Source organism: Gadus chalcogrammus, chromosome 12 (genome assembly GCF_026213295.1).
Source record: "Gadus chalcogrammus isolate NIFS_2021 chromosome 12, NIFS_Gcha_1.0, whole genome shotgun sequence".
In the NCBI taxonomy this organism is placed as follows: Eukaryota; Metazoa; Chordata; class Actinopteri; order Gadiformes; family Gadidae; genus Gadus; species Gadus chalcogrammus.
Window position 1 is genome coordinate 3,061,765 of NC_079423.1, and position 23,622 is coordinate 3,085,386.

At 43.4% G+C, this 23,622-nt stretch overlaps 3 protein-coding genes across 9 annotated transcripts in view; 2 read left to right on the forward strand and 1 right to left on the reverse strand.

The window, feature by feature from the left end:
• The window catches only part of tbc1d7 (TBC1 domain family, member 7), a 34,774-nt gene extending 29,889 nt beyond the window's left edge, over positions 1-4,885 (forward strand). For 4 of the 5 annotated variants that reach the window (XM_056603414.1, XM_056603415.1, XM_056603413.1 and 1 more), the window contains 4 exons: positions 627-764; positions 982-1,127; positions 1,900-2,029; positions 2,145-4,885. In XM_056603414.1, the coding sequence (XP_056459389.1) occupies positions 627-764; positions 982-1,127; positions 1,900-2,029; positions 2,145-2,231 (501 nt within the window). In that variant the 3' untranslated portion in view covers positions 2,232-4,885. The remainder of the gene's footprint in view (positions 1-626; positions 765-981; positions 1,128-1,899; positions 2,030-2,144) is intronic. The other variant, XM_056603411.1, reaches the window with a different exon arrangement.
• On the reverse strand, positions 1,895-11,712 carry phactr1 (phosphatase and actin regulator 1). 2 transcript variants are annotated; one of them, XM_056603410.1, is made up of 13 exons: positions 11,376-11,712; positions 10,080-10,244; positions 8,492-8,572; positions 8,187-8,309; positions 7,700-7,906; positions 7,047-7,281; positions 6,451-6,653; positions 5,897-6,053; positions 5,500-5,555; positions 5,324-5,382; positions 4,604-4,744; positions 4,428-4,504; positions 1,896-4,031 (listed from the first exon to the last, which is right to left on the reverse strand). In XM_056603410.1, the coding sequence occupies exons 1-13, from the start codon at positions 11,671-11,673 to the stop codon at positions 4,016-4,018; spliced, it is 1,818 nt and encodes a 605-aa protein (XP_056459385.1). In that variant the 5' UTR covers positions 11,674-11,712; the 3' UTR covers positions 1,896-4,015. The 2 variants fall into 2 exon arrangements, with proteins under 2 accessions (XP_056459384.1, XP_056459385.1); XM_056603409.1 differs by having other exon boundaries at positions 1,895-4,031; positions 4,428-4,744.
• A 6,252-nt stretch (positions 11,713-17,964) lies between these two features.
• sirt5 (sirtuin 5) lies at positions 17,965-23,234 on the forward strand. Of its 2 annotated transcripts, none has more exons than XM_056604356.1 (9): positions 17,965-18,079; positions 18,327-18,545; positions 18,673-18,806; positions 19,385-19,610; positions 19,812-19,899; positions 20,095-20,148; positions 20,236-20,359; positions 21,489-21,604; positions 21,722-23,234. In XM_056604356.1, exons 2-9 carry the CDS (start codon positions 18,443-18,445, stop codon positions 21,792-21,794), a joined length of 918 nt encoding a protein of 305 aa, XP_056460331.1. In that variant the 5' UTR covers positions 17,965-18,079; positions 18,327-18,442; the 3' UTR covers positions 21,795-23,234. The 2 variants fall into 2 exon arrangements, with proteins under 2 accessions (XP_056460331.1, XP_056460332.1); XM_056604357.1 differs by having other exon boundaries at positions 18,367-18,545.
• The last annotated feature ends 388 nt before the right edge of the window (positions 23,235-23,622 follow it).

Here is a 23,622-nt window from a genome sequence, read left to right on the forward strand (position 1 = left end):
TCTACATTGAATTAAAAGATCAGTATATGCTCCCTGCCATCCATGGTTGATTAATTTGTGGACAGTATGATGCAAATTTAACTTTAAATTGTTATGGTATTTTTTAGACCAGTTACTGGATTTGCAATGTCAAGGGCATTGAGGCCAGAGACCGAATTTAACATGAATTTATTATTTCCGTGACACACTTCTATTGCTCCCAACCCCTTGGATGTCAAATATTATAAAGCTGCAGCCATGGGAACATATGCAGTATTCTAATAAATATAGTTGAAAGCATTATTTGAAATATTAATTCATTTTTATGTATTTATATCTAAGTCTTTTTAAAAAGCATAATAGTTTACAAAAAAGGTTCCATGTGTATTGTAAGCACACACATTCTTGTTGAAATAACAATGAAAACATGAAATATGTCAATATAGCCGATACATTGATAAACAACTTTTAGAAGAGCCCAAGTAGTGATTGTCTTCAGAAATACACATAAAACATTGTAGAATTCAACCTATCAAAACATCAACCATCCTGCAGGCCAGGCAATTAGACAAAAATCTCAAAACAAATAATTGTATTACATGCTTTCTAATAATATACTTTGTGATATTTGAACAAATCTGTTTCAGGGGGAGGAAGATGAGGACTTCCTGTCTATTAGCAGAGCCATGGAGGAGATTGTTGTAAATCCTATGGATTGCTATTGGCTAATAAAGTGTTTTCACAATCAGTTCAACACCAAATTTGGAGATTCGTTACCCCATCTTGTAAGTTCTAAATGCCGCTCTACGTAAGACTGCCAAGTCATGTTGGATATTGGCTCATACCGTTAAGTGTGTATTTTCGAAAAGTACATTGACTTCATTAAAGATATGAAGAAATAGGTAAATCGGCTGCTTTAAAAGTGACTGCAGTGTTATGATGACCTCAGCTGTCTTGCTAGCATAACTGCCTTGATTCTCATGCATGAGTACTGCTGTACAGCCCAAGAGTCTGCAGCACTACCTGAACCAGGAGGAACCCCGGCTCCTGAATCATCTGAAAATCATGGGCGCCTTGGCCCAGCTGCCCTATAACCCCTGGTTCAACCGCTGCTTTGCTGGCACCTTGCCAGAGTCTAGCCTGCAAAGGTATGTTTGCCTTTGGGCACTTATTCAATATCGTCATGTCTTTGAAGGGTATTCTTTAGGGCTGGGTATTGCCAGGTACCTCACAATTCAATTCAATTCGATTCTTTAGGTCTTGATTCGATTTCGATGACGCATTTCGATTTTTTTTTAATTTGTTATTGATCCAATTGCTTCGATATCGATTCAATAATATGTGCAGATTACAAAAATACCAGATAGAATTAACCAGTTCAAAATGAATTAACCATTTCATTGTGCTTTAACTAGCAAAAAGGGAATACACCATTGTATAGCATTCTTCCTGAGCTAAAAAGTAATTACCATAACATAGACAAATGTAAAAGGGCATGTACATTTAGGCATACTCTCTTCTAGATTAGAATGACTGAGTATGCTTCTTTTTTTTTAGATAGAAATAATCGATTTAAAAAAAATTCTGAATCTAAATTGAATTGAGAAGTAAATTGCAGTGCATTGAATCTGTATTTTTACCCAGCCCTAGTATTCTTCGTCAGGAAATGAACATATCAATTAATCAGGAAAGCTTATTATACACTATAAAGGAAATACAATGAGAATATATTCCCTTACAATCCCCAATAAAATATTTATATTGATCCTCAATGTTTAGAATTGTATTTGGAGGTAATAAGCATATCCTGAAAATTAGAGATATTGTGTAGAATCTCCAATAAAAATAGTAATTTTACTGTATTGCCAAGCCCAAGTCTGCATTATCTATTTACATTTGTTTGTCTTTGCTTTAACTAAGAGTATGGGACAAAGTGATCAGTGGCTCGTGTAAGATCCTGGTGTTTGTTGGACTTGAGATTCTGCTCAGCTACAAGATCATTCTCATGGGCATGAACCGGCCGGAGGTTGTGGTGAAATTTCTGGGCAATGTGAGTTTACCAACATAGAATTACTAGCACTTAAAAAAATATTATTTTGGCCTTGACATGACATGCAAGTGTACACACAATCTCACGTGAGCTGCAACTTTCTTTGAAATTCCAGATACCCCAAGAGAACACGGATGCCATCGTGACCAAAGCCATAGACCTATGGCACAAGTACTGTGGCACGCCGATGCATTCTGTATAACCGTGTGGACCTATAGGTGCCGAAGGACTGTAAGCACAGCGTTACGAGACCCACCATCAGCTTTAAAGAGAAAGCGATGGCATGACTAAAAACTCATCATCAGTAGACTTGCCCCTTGACTCGCCAGTTCATTTGCGGAGGTCTTCAAGACAAAAACATGTTGGAAAATACCACAAGGATGCAGACATGGACTCAGTGTTAGTTTTTTCCTTAGTATTTATGTTTCATTCTTTAAGAAACTGCATACATTATAGAAGACTCACAATAAATTAACAATCACATGCAGTTTTTCCCACTATACAAAAAAGTTTTTTTTTTTTTTTAGATCACTGGTTGCTTTATGTACATATGTAAAAATTCTGACAATTATAACATTTGTCAAAACATTTAAAAAGTAGTACAAGGTACAGTAAGATCACTGACCCTTCTAAAACACAAGCACACACCCATTCGTACACATTCATGAGACCGGGTAACCGTCAATTGAGCTGTAAGTGTACTGTAAACAACATTTGAATAAAGGGTGGCAGGTTTTTCTGTATTCATTAGTGCCAGGGTTGCATTACATTTGTATTTGATATCGTCCAGAAAACAGGCGTCGTATCAGAGATTATGCAAAGACCAAGAACTAATACCAGGAGGAATGTCAAACATTAAAGCAACTCAAGTTCTTTTTGGAAAAAGACCCTGTCTCGGATCCTCTGTCATGGTCATCGTGGTGTAATGTCTGTCTTTTACCAACAATTAGAAAAGTAAAAGGATGAGTACATTATATTGGCAAGACTCATGATCAGTATCAACAGCCAAATAAAAATGGCTGTTGGGGAATTCCTAGTTAGTACTATCAAAGAATTGTCTTACCGTGCAGACGGTATATATACCAAAAAAAAAGTCCCATTTTCTCTCGCATTAAAGGTTATAGCGGATAAGTTTCCAATGCGAAAAGTCAGTCTGCAGTTGTTTAATCCCTGTAAAGGAGACTGTAGGCACAGTGACACAGTGGATTGCGGAGCTCCCCAAACCCTTATTCTGGGATGCACTCAAGATTACACCTGCCATATCATTTTGTGGTGCTTTGGTTTCAAACTGGTAGTGAAGCTGTCTGAAATATCCTAATGTTTGAGCTCTTGAATGCAGCCCAAAAATAGGCAGAAAGACAAAATCTAAGATTATTGCTAATATCGTGAATCGGTAAAAAAAAAAGACTTGTCGGGAGGAGTGGTGGTGGTTGTGGTACAGCTGCCTTAAGATCTATAGTAATGATATTTGTGATATTTTATGTATGGTAATGTTCAATGGGAGTCACATATACAAGTACAATTAGAATGTGCCAAAGGCAAATAGTCTAAGAGTTTGGTCTAGACAGGGAACCAAAAATATCTCAGCATTAGGAACTCTTCTCCTACCAAACCCCACATTGGCACAAATACCTTTATCAGAATTTCTGAAGTCCAGCTTAGCAGAGTTCTGCAGAAAAACAATTCAGCAAAGTAATACCCCACCCCTTCATCATAATCATATAAACAATGACTACAATGAAAATCCGTTGGGAGGTTGGGGGGAAGCCATTTTCTCTCTGTGTGTCGCTTTTATGCATCGGTCATACATTCCTGTGGTGGCACTAGAACACAGGTAAGAGTGGGCTACTGTAGTAAAAGATTGTTCTTTCCAGGCAGCTGCTGCGGACAACACCAGAAAATATTGTAGTATTCCAGGGGCAGCAGTCCAGCCACTGTGGTGTATTAGGAGATTAGGAAAGTATACTGCTATGGAGGGGTTGGAGTTTATGGTCGATGAAACCTGCAGGAAAAGGTAGAGTAAACACTTTAAGGCTAGGCAAAACCCAGTTTTAGTTAAAAACCTAAGAGTTTAGAAAAATGCAATCTGAGCAGTGCTGACAAAAGGTTTTAGAAGAAACAGACGCATTGGGTTCCATAGGACTAAGCAAGGCCTGTTCAAATGTGACCAAATCCCACGTCACACTTGCTCGAGCAAGGGTACACAGCCAATAGAAATCAACCACGAAGGAAAAGCTTTTTTTCAGCAGCAGACCAAACTCTATTGTAGAGATAATTTCCCTGTAAATAAATAAATGTTCACCAACACTTCAAAAAAAGGTGATTGGGGGGTGAGCTAAGTCAAAGTCCCAATGAGGACAGAAGCATATCCTGTGTGACTGAGAAAACAAATACCTACCTAGTAAAGTGACGGCTGGACTCGTGCACCTCCATCTCTGTGCTTTTGAACTCATTCAGCTCTTTCCTTATGGCAGCCTGATGCAAAAAAATAAACAGGAAATATGAATTCTCTGCACAAATCACGTGCATGTGTACCATATACAAAAGGGTATATAAATGTGTTTGGGCCTCAACCTTATCCATTGCGGTCAGTCGTGTCCAGGGCTTATCCGCCCGCCTGTCGTAGTCCTGAGCCTCCGCCACTTCCACGTAGTCACTGAAGCGGATCAGAATCTTAGCCTCCCGCAGTTCCTCCACGGTGGGCCTCTGGCTGAGCTAAGGGATGGGGAAGAGGAGGTGAATCGTTAAGGTGGAGGGAAGAGAGAACCGGCTCTTTGCCGAGGACATGCGGCATGCGAGGCCTGGGTGGCCAGCTGGTGCATCCAACACTGAACAGATGGCGGCCAAAGAAAAAAGTACCTTGAAAGTTTTAGATGAATAGGGCTGTGATGGAATCCTAGACCTCTTCAGAGCTTTCTAGTTATCCATTCCATATTTGAATAACGAGTGCTTTTCATTTCATAATTTGCTATCAGCCCAATGATACACACATTGGCTAGTGACTTCCGCCTCAAATAATGCATTTTAGTAGCGTGTGCGTTTGTGTATGTTGAGTGAATTTCATCACGGAGGTTAACATTTTCCGTCTGACCGGAGGTATCCGAGAATCACAGAAGGAAATCCTCTCACGCCACTCGCAATGACATGAGAAGAAATCGTATTTCAAACAGGCGGTCATCTGAGGACAAGCGCATGTCTTCGTGGCAGCCATGTTCGTGGTTCTGGCTTGAGATGCCATAGGTGTACAGTGATTGTACCTGGATCAAAAAGGCTATCCCCTTAGTCATGATTTACCTTTCGGGTTAAGTGTCTCTTGATTTCCCTCTTCTCCTCTTCATCCATTTCATTGCGAGCTGGAGGAAGGTTGAGCACATGAGGGAGGGAGGCCAAGATAGAGAAAGATTAAGTTAACATAGAGAATACAGGACCCAGTGTTAGTCCTACTTGTTCCCCCTCTCCGTCAAACTTACGTTTCAGGATGTTCCTCTGTTCCAGCTCATCTGCTGTTGGGCGTTGACTCAACCGCCTGAATAAAGCACACGTCTATTTTAGGACATGTCTCTTAGAAAGAAACAAAATAAATACAAAAAATATGTTTATTTTATAGCTTCCTTAATAAACTCAAGAGCTTGTACAATCAAATTAAAAGAAACAACTAAACATAGATTGAATGGAAAATAACTATATGCAAGGCTGAATCCTGAGAATGTACACAGCTTTTTCCGGAAAGTGGGCAAGTTCATCTCCCTCATTAACTTTTAGTGGACTTGTAAATTCCCCAACTTAAGTAGCAAGCATGACATCAAAAAAAGATTGATGATGCTATACCGCTCTATCTCTTTACAGTGCACATAAACCTGTTGCTACCTGGTGAGCTTGGTGCCTATCTGCTGACGGGACTCCAGCCTCTGCTGGTCGGACAGCATGGGCAGGATGTTCTTGTCCTCCAGGTCCCTCAGCGACGGTCGGTTACTCAGCTTGATGGCCAGCGAGTCCTTCCTCAGCACCTTCATTGCAAGCGAGCCTACACAAACCAGGGACCAATGATTAGAATCTGTAAATCATACCGCCCTAATATTGATCTGGGAACTGGGTGGTGCAATTCTTTTGTTTACACTTTCCCCTAATTTCATCAAAACGAAACACGCTGAGGAGGTAAGTCAAAAACACTTTGTGTATGGAATGGCCTTAAACAATTATTCAAAGCTCTCGTTATGAACTGCAGAGCCCATTGCTTGTCAAAGATTGAGCATTTTGTTCAACGGTGCATACTCTCACTCTCAGGTACAGATCGCAGTTTACACATTGTTTTCATTAGTCTACAACATATATGGTAAAGGGCTAAGCTATCTATGGAGCTTGTGTCTAGATAGGGTACCACACACACCCACACCCACACGCACACACAAAGAGACACTCACTTGAAAACAATGCCTCATCTTCCTCTTCATCATCCTCCTCTTCATCTTCATCCTCGTCATCTTCCTCCTCCTCGTCTTCATCATACTCCTCCTCATCCTCTTCGTCTTTGTAACCCGGGTCCCCGTAGTTCCCCTCGTTTGGAAGGTTTTCCTTATTTTCCTCGCAATCGATCATCACTGTTGGAACGGCATGCATCATGGAGCTTGGAATAGGGACAGAGATGGGGGAGTCAAAGGTCAAATGAGAGCACACATTTGAGAGGAAGCGGAACTCATATTGGCCGTTACTTACGTATGGCCGCCCTTCGAAAAAGCTTTGAGTGGTTTGTCTCCTAGTGTTTTTGTTGTGTGTCAAACTACAAATGTAAAGGTAGGGTAGCCACAGGGTAAAACCTTCTAATTACAACCTGCCTAAACCCCCCTCCAAACTACACAAACGTGTCATGTGTGAGCCAGCTGTGTGACATCAAACTGCACCTACTTGTGTGTCATCACAATGCACCTACTTGTGTGTCTGAAGAAGAACACTACAGCAATGCAATGCTTTCATCTTTCGCCTCCGTTGCATGCTGCGGCTGTTGATGTCTGGCCCCTACCTCTCGAACCTCTGCATGGTCAGGGCCAGGGTCTTGTTGAGCTCCTCTATGATGCGGCTGGGCGGGTGGAGGGCAGTTGGCAGGGTGCCGTACTGCAAGGAGTGCCCGCCCAGCGGCACGTGGCACTTCTGGAAGGCGATCAGCGATGAGTCAGGCACGGCGATCATGAGCTTCTTGGAAGGTAGAGGAGGAGATAGCCTGGACGACATGCAGGGCAGCCTCACGGGGGCGCCGTCTGTACCCAGAGAGAAGGGGGGGGGGGGGGGTTACTAAGGTGGTGCTCTTTTTCTCCACACACGCATGCTCACGCTAACTGACACACACACACACACACACACACACACACACACACACACACACACACACACACACACACACACACACACACACACACACACACACACACACACACACACACACACACACACACACACACACACTCTCACACTCTCTCTGTTGGAAAACCCATGAGAATAACCTAACTTAGATTTACAGTTAGTTACATCTTCATATTTTCCTCCATCTTTAACCCTCACTAACTTGCTACTTGGGTCCACTGCTCAGAAAGCCAAAATTTCATTCAACTTGAGACGATTCGTGACAACGATTCGATTGAGGAGCATGTGACAACGACGACCTTGACGCCGGCTCACCTTTCATGTGGTTTGGCAGCCTGTTGAAGGGTTTGGGCGGTGGAGCCGGGGGTTGTTTGTGGAACGTGGCAGTTTTTTGTGGCATGGACTCAGTGATGTCGTTTGGCGCGAACATGGTGACCTTCTTGGTGGGGGCAGACTGGCCAGGCTTCTGGCTGTTGTCGTGTTTGGTGAAGCCCTCCGCAGGCATCGGGAGCTCCCCTGTGCCTGAATAGAAAACAAATACTAATAGTTTTTGGAAGCCATTGCACTTTGTAGAACAACTCAACGCACAAATATTTTTGATATTAAGTCATGGTTGATTAATCTTATGGCAGAGCTTTACTTACAGTGTACTTACAGTGGCACGTCAAATCACCTATAAATTTAATTATACTCAAATTCTCTTTGTATTTTCCTGTGCCTGCTGCTGTCGCTGCGTTTCAATCTTTTCTAAAAGATGAGAGGAAGCAATTCCATCTTGGAATGAACACTTATATAAGCCTACCGATGGCTGAGGCTGCTCCCTCCATCTGCTCAGCTCGGTCCCCCTCCGGGAGAGCCTCCAGGAGCGGCGAGGAATGGCCATTCTCCATCTTCACCTCCTCCCGCACCGCTGCACCTGCACCATCTACCCAGGGGGAGAGGATACACGCCGTATGAAGTGAGTAGAAGAATGGGTGAATACAAAGAATGAGTGATTACAAAGAATGAGTAATTAAAAAGATTTTTTTTTGTGAATACGAAGAATAAGTGAAAGCATAAAACCCTTGCCGTCCATTTTTTTCTGATCTCCTTCCCTTGACCTCTCACCTTTCTCGTAATCCTCCTTCAGTACACCTTTCTTGATCAGCTCCTCTCTGCTCTGGCGAGTGGACATCTTCCTCTCCAACACTGGGGGAGGTGTACAGGACAGTCAAAGGTCAACAGAGATCAATGAGCTATATATATATTATATACAAAGCATAGTTACAGCTTTGTCTACATATGATGGATGCACAACTCTTTCTAAATCAGGCGTAGATGCTCTGCTAATTTAGGACAGGTTCTCCTGGACTTCCTATGGTTGATTCAAGGATTATTTACAACTGTTGACTGAGCGTTCAGCGAAACAAATAATAACTAAGTATTTAAACATTGAACTTTTAATAGTACTTAGGCATTATAATCGAGTCATTCTACACATTATGTGCGACAAACTTGGCTTGCCAAAATAGGCTCCAGCTGAAGGCCTTTGTGTGTCTTTAATTTTTATTGTGCCCCTTGTGATCCAGTTAAGAGTTGACTTTATGACACAAGTAGGATACTTGGAGCTGATGCTATGACAACAATGTGTTCATACAATGGGACCATATATGGGTAGCTCTGACAGAACCTACATAAGGCACTAAATAAATGAGAGAGAGTTCTGCTTCCTCCTTGACACGAAACAACACCAACAGTATCTTTAGCATCACAACGTGACGTAGGTTAGATCTCGGCAATCACAAACGCATCGGAATAATGTACGTCAGCACATGTCATATCTATATGTTTTTTCTATCCATTATTGACAGGCTACGCAAGGAAGGACCAAATGAGCTAATCCCCCTCCTGCTTAACAATAGGGCAGTCCAGTGGGAACTTAGCCCGGCCTGTGCGATCTGTTGGGTTTATGTGCAGAACCAGGAGCAGCTGACCTGGGGGAGCCCTCCACCACCAACACGGCTGATCCTTCCTTACATAACATGGTCCTCATATACAATGGTTCTCTGAGTCTGCCGTTGCCCTGCAGCCACCTTCCCCCTCCACTCCTCTCCTCTCCGCACTGTCAGCATGGGAAGCTTTATTATCTTCCATTCATCAACTCAGCCTCATTACCGCACCAGGTCCGAAAGCGGTGATAAGACATTCATCTTCCGTAGGAAGATTAGAGCGCGGAGAGACGGCGGTTCTAGTGGAAAACAGGGATGAAGCCTTGACTCGGCTCGGGAGGAGAGGAGAGGAGAGGAGAGGAGAGGAGAGGAGAGGAGAGGAGAGGAGAGGAGAGGCGAAGTTGTGGCAGAGACACTTTATGCAGAAAACAAATTTGCCAAGCTTATTTTTTGGCACTTCTTGCCCCTCAAAGTCATTGTCTCTTGCCGAAATATCTGCAGATGGCAGCAATGTCAACATTGTTTGCGATAAGTCAGAAAAGCAAGGCAGGCGTGATTTATTTTGATCTGATTAGCCCTGTCTCCAGGGCTAATAGTGACCACCAAACTGAAACAGCTCTAAAACAAGTTTGTCCGCAAAAAAAGCCTTCATTCTCAGCCAGCCGTAAAAAAACAAAGCAACTTATATTGAAGTACTCTGTCTCCTTGAGAGTGGAATGAGAGGAGTCATCATACCCAATACCATTATATGCTGCAGTGTCACTCACCAGCTGAGGTCTGCCTGAACTTCTCGCTCTTCTTCTTCCTCCACTTCCACGGTTTGAAGAGGCGCCCCAGGTTGGCGAACTTGCTCCGCCGGCGGATGGGAGGCGTATGTGTTCCCGGCACCAGGGAGTCTGAGCGCATGGCTGCCAGCCGCTCCACCTCTTCAGCTTCAAACACAAACAAACACACGGCTTTAGGATTAAAGAGTGTGAATCTACCCCTCTAATCCAATTAATCTAAACACAACCCAGTGAGCACAAATCGCATTACATGACCTCATTCGGCCGCTGGTTTTGCACAGCGTTTCTTTGAGGTTGCAATAGGTACGTTTGCTTTCGTGTTAAAAGCCACTGTACATTACAGTCCCCGAACAATGTTGATAACAAATGGATAACAGTAAAGGTGTTGACCACAAGCTCATTCCACCATTGAAGAGTCAGTGGAGAGGACAGAGAGATGGAGAAGCAAGGGAATGCATTTGTTTCTCGTTTGCCCATGTTTTCAGCCACTTTCCTGCCTTCTCCTCTCTCGTACTGAATTTATATTTCCTTTGGCTGCTTGTTGGAAAGGACCAACAGCCTCTAAAGTAATCACTCTATTCATTCCATAAAGCATTCAGTATATTTTTCCATATTGAGGTTTATTGCAGTTCCCATTACGCCAACCTTCCTTACACAACGCCAGGGCCCTGAAAAAGCACACAAACACAATGGATACATACAGCCCCATACTGCTGGTGCAAAAGCAGTATTTACTTGTACAATATTTATAGACCAGCCTACTTCGAATTTGGAAAGCTAATTGGATTGGCTGGGGCCAGTGTGAACCAGGACAAGAGACCAAAGGTGTTACTATATAACGCAACATTAGTCATAATCATACTGTCACATAATCATAGTAAGACTTCATATCCACTGCACTCTCAGACCCCTTGCATGTTTATCATATTGCACTTTTATCAAACGACACTTCCCTTATAGTATTCGGCTAAGGAAGGTGACAGATGAAATAGGATTACTGAATAAAACAAGACGAATCTCAAAACCGCACTACGCAAAGTAAAATTGGAAACGGGTATGTGAATACAAGGGTATCATTTTAGAGAGCCTACAGCAGGTCGGTTAATGTATTCACAGTGCCCACTGCCCAGTCTTTGCAGTTTAGAAGTGCATGTTTACAGTTTAGGTGGCAAGGCTGAGGTAATGATCAAGGGAGCGGTCACCGAGAGATGATAAAGGAGCCAGGAAAAAGTCAAAGTCTGCACATTACGGATGGATATTCTACTTAATTTCCCTCACCTTCCAACGGGTCCGCGCTACGACATTTGTTGCATATGTGCTTTATCTCTTTGCCTATCTGGCAATGTATATTGAACGGCACATTGTTGTTATTTGCAGTCGGTTTTGGCTCTTGATGTTGTTGTTGTTGTTGTTGTTGTTGTTGTTGTTGCTGCTTACGAGATTTCATACGAACCAGGCATATCCCTCGTTTTTTCTTCGGCTTCTCTTCTGACGTGGAAACTGATGGATAACACGCATCGATCGGAGATCCTAATTCATACCATGGACGCATCACATCGCTTCCAATACCCGCCATATTTGCAATGAACTGGAGGGTTCGGCGTCCCGTTTATGATAATCCCCTCACCCTTGTTTAAGGGAGGGTTGAAACGGAGCGGACCCTAGGGTCCGCTCCAATCCAAGCTCGCTGTTGTGCATAAATTACTGACGCCAACCAATGGGTTTCTAGCGCATTGGGACAATATACAGCGTTCATAATCTAGGCTATGAACTCAAGATAAACGTGTAGGTAACACTGACTTATATTCAATGATAAATATGTTAACGCAGATAAGGCTCTCGGATATCATCCCCACACAACCTAGCTGGATGCCTAACAATTGCAATGCAATATTCTTGTTCTACCTAACTATAATCAAAGCACTACAACTACGCATATTTACCAGCAGATGGTAGTAGCATGTTAGAGATGACTAGATAGCAAGTTAATTCCATGGCCTGACTAACCTACAGTAGAAAAGAAGTGAGGTGTATTATATCGCCAACCCCATATCCAAAGCACAGCCTCATTATGAGAAAGCTTGTCAAGTCATCTTTCACCATTACTAGCACAATAATGCTAATCATTTGTTGGTCAATCCCAGAGATATCTGTGACCAGGTACATTTTATTTCCCAAATAAATATATTTGAATGTCCGAAAAAACAACAAAAGTAGGTAAAGGAATCTTTCTGTGCCATAAGAGATGAGGTTCAATGTATAGGTATAATTAATGTACAAATAGTAGGCTATGTTTGCATGTGTTTTACATGACAGTGATCAAGACAATGAGCAGCCTCTTCAATTCCAAATGGACTGAACCATGGCAGTGACTCTGCTGCATATCACGAGATGAAAGAGATGGGAATACACTCTGAGTGTGAAAGCACTCCTTCCTCTGCATTGGGCCAGAGTTAGTTTGAGACTACATCAGAGAACATGAAAAGGAAAAAATACAAAACCTGGAGTTAGTCATACTTCTACAGATGTACAGTATATTCTGAAGGCTTCGTTTACAACTCAAAGAGGTGGCGGGATCGCTAAGGTGGCTGGATGTTTGAGTCAAAGCCAGTTGTATCTGTATTTGACAACGAGTCAAGCCGTAGTCTTGTTTTACCATCTAAACAAGATAAGTGAGTCATCTTCACCACCAGTACAACTGTCTCTCCATCCCATTTTGATGAAGCGTGGATCAATAACCTTCTTCAGGTGTTGCTGCGTCCATAAATACGAAGGACGAGCAAGATCCGAGAAACGGTAGTGTGGGATTCTGATCCATAGAACTACCGTTTCTCAGGCAATCATAATAAAAATAAAAAGCCAGGCATATGCACAGAGTGAGATACTATACTGTACATACACATTCACAGGGGAACCAGCTCATGAACATACACACTCAAACATAACTCAAAGCAGTGTGTTTATAAGGCAATATAGCATAGAGCGGGAGAAAAAAAACATGGTGACCAATGAGGTTCATTGGAAGAGGAGAGATGATAAAGGTTGAAAAAGGGAAGGCCAAAAAAGCCAAAGGACACAAACCACACCGCTCCATGGCGCAGTGTTTCACAATGACACGTCATTCATTAAGAGAGAGCATAGTGACACACATTCAGTCACACACGCAGCCCTGCTACACGCAGGGCCCTGACAACCAGCCAAGCCCGGTGGGTGAGGGGGGTTATGTGTATGGGATGGTCTGGTGTCGATGCCAATATAAAGCTGACTGACTGTAGGGTTAACCCTTATTTATTGTTCAGTGCAGGGGAAACGTCAGGGTTGGCCAACCATGCGTCATGGAATTCTATTGATTATCGCGAAAGGCTGAATAAAGGTATACACTCTCGCGAAAGGTATACACTCTCACGAGATTTGCTGTCATGATGACCTACTATAGCTTCATAGAGCAGCGAGGCAGGTTACCCTCCCTGCCTCACTTAACCGACTGGTACTTCTGTTTCAGACTATATTCCCACTCCGATCTTTACCGTTGGTCTTCATGAGTTCAAGCGATTAATTCTCCCTGTGTCTGAATAGTGTTGCTAATTTAGGATCTTAACCCGCGAGCCAGGAGCTGACGGAGATATAGTAGGGGGCCCGCTGTAAAATGAATGCCCTGGTCTGCTAGGTGTGGAGCCGTCTCATTCCAAGTTCCAAATGGATTCGAGTTAACCTTTAAACTTCCTCTCGCTAACTAAAGCCCTGTCTCGAAAGGATCAAATTATGCTGACTGACTCATCTTGTTAGCTGTTGAAGAGTCTTTATTCTTAAGTAGACACTGTGACACACTCTGGAACACGATATTGTAGTTTTCTCTTTTGAAGGGGAAAGAAATGTGAACTGTTCTTCTCTTGAAGCATCAAAAATAGATGGAAGTAGGGAGGAGCATGCAGCCTTTACAGAAAAGACACAGCAGGGGGGTACGCCTTGTGCCTCACTCCTGGACTTAACCACCTGCCCCTTAGTTGACTAGATTAGGGACCCAGATGCACCAGAAAGTCAGAGATACCCTCCACTGGCTCCGTGAGCAACTCAACACTACTGCTCTTGTAAAAGCATGGCATTTATCAACTGATATCCATGCTTTTTTCTGCTTCTCACCTACCAATCAGTCACTTAGCAGATGCTTCTTTCAAAGTTCCCTTAACCATTCCTTCATCTCCTTCACTACTTTTACTGCATACTCTTGAGTTAATGTGTAATGCCCACAAAGCTGCTCCGCCTCCTCCCTCTGGCTGCTGAATTAATACTAAGTGACAAGAGCACAGAGCCTTAGGATAGGGGGGCTGTGGTGTGTGTGTGTGTGTGTGTGTGTGTGTGTGTGTGTGTGTGTGTGTGTGTGTGTGTGTGTGTGTGTGTGTGTGTGTGTGTGTGTGTGTGTTTGCTTGTGCGTGTGCGTGTGCGTGTCTGTGTCTGTGTCTGTGTCTGTGTCTGTGTCTGTGTCTGTGTCTGTGTCTGTGGTATGCGAGTGTGAAATAAATGTCTGCGTATGACACTTGGAAAATCACATGCAAGTGAGTCATTGGTTCTCTCCTTCACCTCTCAGTCCTTTTCCTCCTCATACCCCTCTTGTACTGGGTTGATACTACCCAGTACAACAGAGATTCTGTGAAATCCTACTTATGTGACGAAGAGAGAGAGAGAGAGAGAGAGAGAGAGAGAGAGAGAGAGAGAGAGAGAGAGAGAGAGAGAGAGAGAGAGAGAGATTGATTGAGTTTTCAATTAGAGTCTGACTCATAAGCCTCTGTTGGCTGAGGTGTTTTCTGCAATGACCAGCTTCTTTTGGAAAAAAAATCACACACCTCCCTCTACCTTTTCCCTCCCACTAAACCAGTAGTGGGAGCTTCAAGGGGGAGGCTGTAGGGCAGATTAAATACTTAGGTAAGTGTTCAACTTCCCGCATCTGCTTTGGTATTCCGTACCAGGCTGCTCTCTGTTCAAAGTCTGGCTCCTGGATATGGGACGCATCATCTTTGGGGGCAAAGAGGACAGTGGATAAAATTAATATGCATGATATAGCCTGTGAGCTTAACCACACGCACACACACACACACACACACACACACACACACACACACACACACACACACACACACACACACACACACACACACACACACACACACACACACACACACACACACACACACACACACACACACGTACCAAAGCACACACACATGCAGACACAGACACATGCGGTACGAATACAAAAACACACATACACATATTTGGCCAGAGGTCTCTGTTTTACTAGCCTTTTTCAAGCCCTGTTCATCATTCCCCACTCCACAATCATCAGCCACTTCTATGGCTACCCTCTGCCAGTGGTGTGTGTGTGTGTGTGTGTGTGTGTGTGTGTGTGTGTGTGTGTGTGTGTGTGTGTGTGTGTGTGTGTGTGTGTGTGTGTGTGTGTGTGTGTGTGTGTGTGTGTGTGTGTGTGTGTGTGTTTGTGCTTGAAGGGGGGGGGGGGGGGGTTACAATGTGAACAATGCATTAAGTTTCAGAAGAAAAACCAACCAGAAAACTTTTGTCCTATTTAAGGGGTTTGCAGATCATGCTCAACAACAGAGCAACACACACACATACACACATAAGTCCACACTGACCGGGTATGTTTTTGTGTGTGTGTCTGCGTGTATGCGTGTGTGTGCATGTGTGTGTGTGTCTGTCTGCATGTGTGTGTGTGTGTGTGTGTGTGTATGTGTGTCTGTGTGTGTGTGTGTGTTTGTGTGTGTGTCTGTATGTGTATGTGTGTTTGTGTTTATGTGTGTGTGAGCTGTGAGCTGTGAATGACAACATCAGCACACATCAAAGAAAAGAGTGGGATGGGTTTATGCAAAAGGACAGCGGCTACATAAACAGCATGTATGATACACAAGAGAGTGGATGGGCCTATGGTTTCGGTGGCGGTGACAGAATAAACTCTGAATTATCCTCAACAGCTAGACGGGTGAAATTATACCAGTGGCCCAACATGAAAGGAGACAAGGTGTAGAGGAAACACAATGAGCAACACCTAAATTGATCATATTTTTGTTGTTTGGACACCTAAATGATCTGCCTGTTGTGTATGGACAAAGGGCTGCAGAGGTCATAGGAAAACCCTTTGGTCTTACTCATCTTTAATTCCAGGCTGATAATGAATTTGGAGCAAAAGGTCAATTCAGAGTATCGTGTTGTTTAATAGTGGAATGCTATGTGATTTCATGGAGCTACTTTGATTAGAGACAACGGCGTGGGAGAATACTTAAGCCTGGACAATAGAGAGTACATGTGTGGGAGGTTGTGAGGACCGTGATTCACGGGCTTGAATAGGCCAAAGAGGGCTGTTTGATTTCTGCATGTGTGTGCTATGTAAGCTCTGTCCAATCAAATCCGATTCCTGATAAAAGGTATAGGCCTACTTAATAAAGGTTCAGCGATTATATCACCAGGGGCCTGTTTTAAGAATTAATAATAAGAATAAGCTATTTTTGGAAGCATATAACATTAACAGTTGGGAAGTGTTTGATATGGATAGCTATAGCCTACCTATTTCATGGCTATAAATATCCCACATCGAGTTTTTACACTGAAATCACAGTATCTCTGCGCGGTTGCATATTCAGCACCGATGCATTGTGGACAGCTCCGCACGTGACTCGGCTTTGCCATCTCTCATCCTCAGAGAACTGACTCGGGGCATTGTTATATTAGGGCATTGTATAAACAGCAGACAGCAGTTCTAATCAATATAGAATATCTAAATGCCTCGATTATTTCTAAAAGACAACATAGCCTGGTGGTGGCCATGGCAACAAATGGGAGACAATAACTTATCTTTCAATTCACTTTCCCTGTAGCCGTTGCTCGGGATGGATAGCAGGTGTATAGGCCAAACCTTTAGCCCAATGTCCCTTACATAAAACATATCAATGTCTCTTTGAAGAGCTGTGCAAAAAAAAAGGTCTCACAATGCATGAGTCACTGTGTAGCATAGTCACCACAAAGGCGCAGCTCTGCAGCACCGAGAATAACGTCAGACCTGCACGTTGTGTCAAAGTCATGTTTCTATGTGTCAACAGAACTCCCAGCAATACACCGCAACACTGAAACGTCCAAAATGGATCGAAATGGGTTTTCCATCCCAGACGTTTTAGGGACTACACAGCCGCCGCTGACAGAATAGGTGTCATGCGTGCTTCTGAAAGCCTACCTGTCTCCAGGTGCAGAGAGATCCTCGCCTCGTTGATGTAAGGCGTATCACTCTTGGACCGAACCCTCCGAATCGGTCTACGGTCCACCCCATCTTCTGGAGCCGCCGCCATATTCGGCGAAGCGGGCGGCGTCCACTGGCTGAACGGCGGGACTGCGCGAGATAAGGCACCGCCACCGCACACACATGCAGACGGGCAGACGGTATAGAAAGGGCGGGCTATATGATGATGAGATGATGTTGGGTATAGGGGGGAGGACTAGAGCGAGTGACAGGAGAGAAGAAAGGTAGAGAGAGAGAGAGAGAGAGAGAGAGAGAGAGAGAGAGAGAGAGAGAGAGAGAGAGGGAGAGAGAGAGAGAGAGAGAGAGAGAGAGAGAGAGGGGAGACCGACAGAGAGAAAGAGCGCAGTCTCTTTATGTTTAAGCAGTTTGAAAGTCCTGCAGGTAGTAATAGATTATTTACATTTTGATAGCCTCCTTCATAGCATATACATCAATAACGATAGTCTTAACACGGATAGTGAAGTCATTTGAATAAGTTATAAATATATCAAAAGCGTAAAACTCTGAATGATTTGACAATAATTGTATCATGGGAAAAACACCGCCACCAGGTGGCCACATATGTGCACTTGTGCAAGCAGAGTTGTTAATTCCATCGCTTTCGGTTTGGATTGGTTCAATTGCCTGAACGGAAACATCAGTTTCTCTACAGAAAACAAGATCAGCAAGGCATTCTGCGAAGGTAATTTTATTTTACAAACCAAGATATAACATTTTTGAATGGAATTCATGTATTAATACATTTATCCGTTTAATTTCACTGTCATTTCTTGGAACGCTACTGTTGTTGTTATCAGCCCCCTAGCTTCTTACGTTAGCAATAGGTTGCTATCAACTTGTATCATTCAATGTTCCTCCACCAGTGTGCGGAATCCCCACGTAGTGAATGGCCTTTCACTTTATGTGACTATTATGTTTGCTCTGCTTAGGTCTAATTAGTGTCCCGTTTTCCTTTCAAACGACACCCAGCCGTCACGACCTATCAAGAAAGTCAACGACGAGTCAACAACAGTCGCGGTGTAACTTTCCACCACAGTGAATTCAAATGCTCATCCGACACCTTTACTGTAGAGCCACGGTAACACGTGGCCTTTTTGTCCCAACTAAAAATACCTGGGGCAATCAAGACATGAGCCGCCCTAGTTCAGGTACGGTGTCTGAATAAACCCTTTTGCCATACACGTTCATGTCAACTGGTTTTGTAGAATTCAATACTTTCTTTATTAAATGAACTGCTATGCTCTTCATTTTTTTTGTGATGTGTTTATGTATTAGATTTGGCGGCGTTCAGGGATATATTCTCGAAGGCCAAGCATGTAGTGATATTGACCGGAGCAGGGGTGAGTGCTGAGAGTGGAGTCCCTACCTTTAGAGGTGCAGGAGGCTATTGGCGGAAGTGGCAAGCACAGGTAAGCCACCATTGAACAAATGTTGGACTGAATCTATTGACTTGAGTACACTTTTCCAGTGTCTCTTATGAAAAGCTTTCCATTCCATTATGAACGCTTTAGTGAGTCTGTATCTCAGCAGTAAGGAACAACATGTGACCAAATGCATTGGGGGAATTGGTAGTGCAAAACATCAACCGCTAGCCGCCACAATACAAATAAACCAAACAACCATAACCCAACCATGTATTCAGTCAGGAAGGGTGACAGAAGGACGCATCGGTGGTGTCAATTAAGTCATTGGGTGGTCTTGAGGTTGGGTCAAGGAAGCTATGATTTTTACAACTTGGCAAACAGTAACCCAATTCATCACATTTAGTGAATTTACCAATGTGACTGTCACAACCATTACCGGACTACTCCTGTCTGCTCTGACCCCATAATAATAATGTTTTCAACATAAGCTGAAGAGTCCAATAGTGTTATTTATATATTACCATTAGTATTTAAATACACCCCTCCACTTTCCTATTCCTCGTGATTTCTCTCCATCTTGTGTCCTTCACCCTTTGCCTCGCTACCTCACGCTACCCAATCAGCAACTTGCCACCCCCGAAGCTTTCTCCAGGAACCCCTCGCGGGTCTGGGAGTTCTACCACTATCGCCGCGAGGTCATGTTGACCAAGGCCCCCAACCCGGCCCACCAGGCCATCGCAGAATGCCAAGAGAGGCTCTGCAGAAAGGGCCGCAAGGTCACCCTCGTCACCCAGAACATCGACGAACTACACCGCCGCGCCGGCTCCAAAGATGTCCTTGAACTTCATGGTGAAACTCTCTCTCTGTCTGTCTGTCTGTCTGTCTGTTCTGTTCTGTTCTGTTCTGTTCTGTTCTGTTCTGTTCTGTTCTGTTCTGTTCTGTTCTGTTCTGTTCTGTTCTGTTCTGTTCTGTCTGTTCTGTGTGCCTTGTTGGTTTGTTCTTCCTCCTGAACTCAGGACTGATGAGCTGTCTTTATTTCCATCAATCAAGGGAGTTTATTTAAAACGCGCTGCATGAGCTGTGGCCATGTATCGGCCAACCACAAGAGCCCCATCTGTGCTGCCCTGGAGGGCAAAGGGTGAGTAGGTTTGCAGGGATGTTAATCTCCTGACTATTTTTATTTCTTCTTTTTGTTAATCAAGATCCACATTTGGACGTCCTCCCTCACCCTGGTTGCTATATTGAATTCCTAAGGCCACAGTTAACTGTTGGAATGTAGGGAACAAATTTAGTTTCAGGAGCCGCTGCTAACCTTTCTACTCTGTCTGCCCAGTGCCCCTGACCCCAACACTGATGACGCTAAGATCCCTGTGAATGACCTGCCAAGGTAGTGTATACACATGTTCTAACTGTTAATAGCTATACATTGCAAAACATACATATATATCAATGTGGGTGTGAGGGTGTGGTCCAGGTGTCAGGAAGCAGACTGCCGGGGTCTGCTCAGACCTGCTGTTGTGTGGTTCGGAGAGAGTCTGGACTCAGACATTCTGCAGAGAGTAGAAGAAGAGCTGGACAGCTGTGATCTCTGCCTCGTGGTGAGCTCTTTTGAGTTGGACGATTTCCTTTCAAGCAATCATGACATGTTTTTCTCCCTTTGTGTGAACTTTTGTTAAACTTTCTTCTACCATTAGGATTTTAACAGTAAACAATACATGTGGGCATTATAGGCCAGTTGCTGGCTAACATCATGCCGAAGCAGACGGTGTTTGATCCCCAGCGTACACAGCCTCTTTCAGCACGATGCCTCAATCCCTCTTGCATCTTGGCGACATCTTTCTGAATTCACTACAACTCCCTTTGGATTGAACTGCTGCTAAATCACTGGTTCCCAGCTTTTGACTTTAGATGTACCACTAAATTGTCCTCTAGAGTAGACCTCTCATGGACCACCTCATATGCCAACAGTAAACAAAAGATGAATACACATGCAGTGGTTGAGCAATGAGTTCCAGCGCCCCCAGGGCTGTACGCTTACTTTATAAAATGGTAGCACTGGCGCTAGCAAGCGAAAAAATTCAGTAGCACAAAAATAATTTTGGTAGCACGTATACTACAGTCAAAAAAATAAAAATACTATATGAACAGAATAGGACGTATATACAAAAGTAACACTATATGAACCAATTTAACAACAGTAAAGTGACAATGAACATATTAAATTTCCCGCGACCGTTACAAAGCCTCTTCCTTAACGTGTGAATGTTCGGGAAATGTAGTTTTTTAGTAGTCGAGGGGAACTGGCGAGCCTATAACTCAAAATACATTTCCCAACATTCAACGCTCCCATCATGCTCCCACACACTCGCGCTTAGTGGTGCCATTGAAAGCCGAACAGAAAGACGTATTTTTTTTCGGCACGGGTCCTTCTCACCCTTTCGCACCGGTGCGAGTGGACTTGTATTTATCTTCGCACGCTAAATATTTCAATAGCAAATGCGATCAAAACTGTCGCACTGTACAGCCCTGGCCCCCTTTAAACTATATTATTACTGCAAGAATGCCATACTTTTTTCTATAATTGTATTTTGCACCTCTTGCCCTTTTGCCCTCAGTAACACAGGTTGAAAGAAACCGCTAAATGACTAAATAGTTAATGGTAGATAGGCGTCTCATCTAGTGCTGTTACCATCTCACCCGCGTTGCCCTGGACGTTGTGCTGTGCAGGTTGGCACGTCTTCCATAGTCTATCCGGCAGCCATGTTTGCCCCACAAGTTGCAGCCAGAGGTGTCCCTGTGGCCGAGTTCAACATGGAGCACACACCAGCCACCATGGAATTTCAGTGAGTCTCAATTCAAGCCATGCCAATTCGATTCAAAAGAGCTTTTTGTAAACAAGAAATACACATTTAGATTGTGTTAGAGAGATTGTGTCACTTTTATTTTTTTCTCTACTGTAGGTTCCACTTCCATGGTCCTTGTGGGACCACTCTGCCCGCTGCTCTTGCGTCCCACCTGTCTGAGGCCAAGTGAGGCCTGGCCACAGGCTCCTGCTTTGATCTCCCCTTCAAGGCCCTGTGCATTTAACACGCCGACACCTCAACAATGAATGAATTTTCCCATTTATTTTTAGATATTTTTTATGGCGTTGGGTGCAATGATCCACTTTAATGGCTCATCTTAAATCTAGATTTTTCTTTATGGAGAATCCAAAATGTTGGTGTTGATGGCCTTGGGGAATGGTCACTACCATGTCCACCACATGCCCGAATCGTACTGCACATGTTCAATGGCTTTCAGTTTACGGCACTACCATATACCAGATATCTTAACCAAACCTAAGAAAGACGGAAACATAACAGGACACATGTTCAATGGATAAGAAACATCGGCTTGATGTTTTATTCAAACCAGTGCTTTGGTTGTTCGAGCTCAATTGAGTAACAACAATGTTTTTAGTAGGGTTATCACAATAATTATGTTGTATAAAATAACAGAAATGCAAAGCCTTTTGTATTAAGTTAAAAAGTAAAACCAGAATATTTGGGTGGTCTTACTTAGAAGATTTAGCAAGTTGGCATATGTTTCTGTATGTGTGCAGAACCGATCCAGCAATTGTAAAGTGACAGAATGTGTGCATGCGCAGTCTTCGGAATACAATACCGCAGAAAACATTTTAAAGAGGGTTTTGTGCCAATGTAAATCAGACAGTATTCTACTGCTTTGACAGTAGGGGTCAATATTTAGCTTATTGTTGTTAAACTGACAGTAGGGGTCAGTGTTTAGCTTATTTTTGTTATACTACTATCACTCTGGATCCCTTTAGTTTGGATTTAGCCTGGGGAAAGCTAAGTCATCATTTGAGTTATTTGTTTAAATGAACATACACTGAAGAAGAAAATTGTTATGGTATTTGTATTTTCTGTGAAATTCAGATGTGTTTTAAATGAAACCTAAGAAAAAACATTGAGTTTAAATTAAATATACCATTCTTCTTACATAAGCCAGCCTCTTTCAATTGTTCTTTAAATCGTGTCCACAGCTGTGAGAGTGTTTTCTTCAAAAGATTACCCATAGGGACGTTAAAATAATGAACCATTAATAATGAGTATAACCTGGCAATCAATTGGTGATAATTTTCTGCATTTCTGAAACATGTCCAAGATTGGATTGTTTTAACACTGTCTGCCTTATCTCAAGCTGAGATTGAACTGTGTGTACTATGTATGCAGGCTCGGTCCTGTCCTCCTGTTGACTCAACTCAGTCAGCCCATTGGCATAAACTATCAACAGGTTACTATCAAGCAATTCTAAAAGGGGTCCAAGGGGGGAATCAAACGCCTGCAAATGTAAACCCACATTCCCTCTGTCGTAACAGACCCTCTGTCCGTCTAATCTACTTGCTTTGCCACCAGTCACATTTTCCCTCTCCGTGCCTTCTCTCATCTCTGCGTGTTACATGTGTATATGCGTTGTCTGTGTGTAACCCCTGTGCGCCCGCCATCAACCCCTCGACGTCCTCCACCTTCACCCGACCCCTCCCATCAGCCTGCTCATTAGAGGGACTGATGGTCTAACGGTCCCCTATGACGGTGCTCCAAAAATAACATAGCCCATTTCCCGCCTGTTAAACAGCGATTTCACACCAATCTGAGTGGCACTGCCCGGACATGTCAGAGAGAGAGTTCAGGTCCAGAGGAGAGGAAAGGGAAAGGAGAGGGCAAAAAAAGGAGGCACCAGAAGTAACTGATTAGGGTCATACGTGCACATATGGCAGCATGTCTGCCTGTTTTTCCATGAATAAACTGGTTTAGGACATTAGAGGCACTGTGAGGGTGGAATATCCCTCTATCTTTCTCAC

Bases quoted from the DNA above. Each gene is read 5' to 3' on its own strand.
- sirt5 (XM_056604356.1), top strand. From the start codon at position 18,443: ATGCTCATCCGACACCTTTACTGTAGAGCCACGGTAACACGTGGCCTT. The intron at 18,546-18,672 runs GTACGGTGTCTG...TTTATGTATTAG, and splicing joins CATGAGCCGCCCTAGTTCAG to ATTTGGCGGCGTTCAGGGAT. The intron at 19,900-20,094 runs GTGAGTAGGTTT...CTGTCTGCCCAG, and splicing joins GCTGCCCTGGAGGGCAAAGG to TGCCCCTGACCCCAACACTG.
- phactr1 (XM_056603409.1), bottom strand. From the start codon at position 11,673: ATGGCGGGTATTGGAAGCGATGTGATGCGTCCATGGTATGAATTAGGA. The intron at 7,907-8,186 runs GTAGGCTTATAT...TTTTCTATTCAG, and splicing joins GGGAGCAGCCTCAGCCATCG to GCACAGGGGAGCTCCCGATG. The intron at 5,383-5,499 runs GTAAGTTTGACG...ACCTTCCTCCAG, and splicing joins ACAGAGGAACATCCTGAAAC to CTCGCAATGAAATGGATGAA.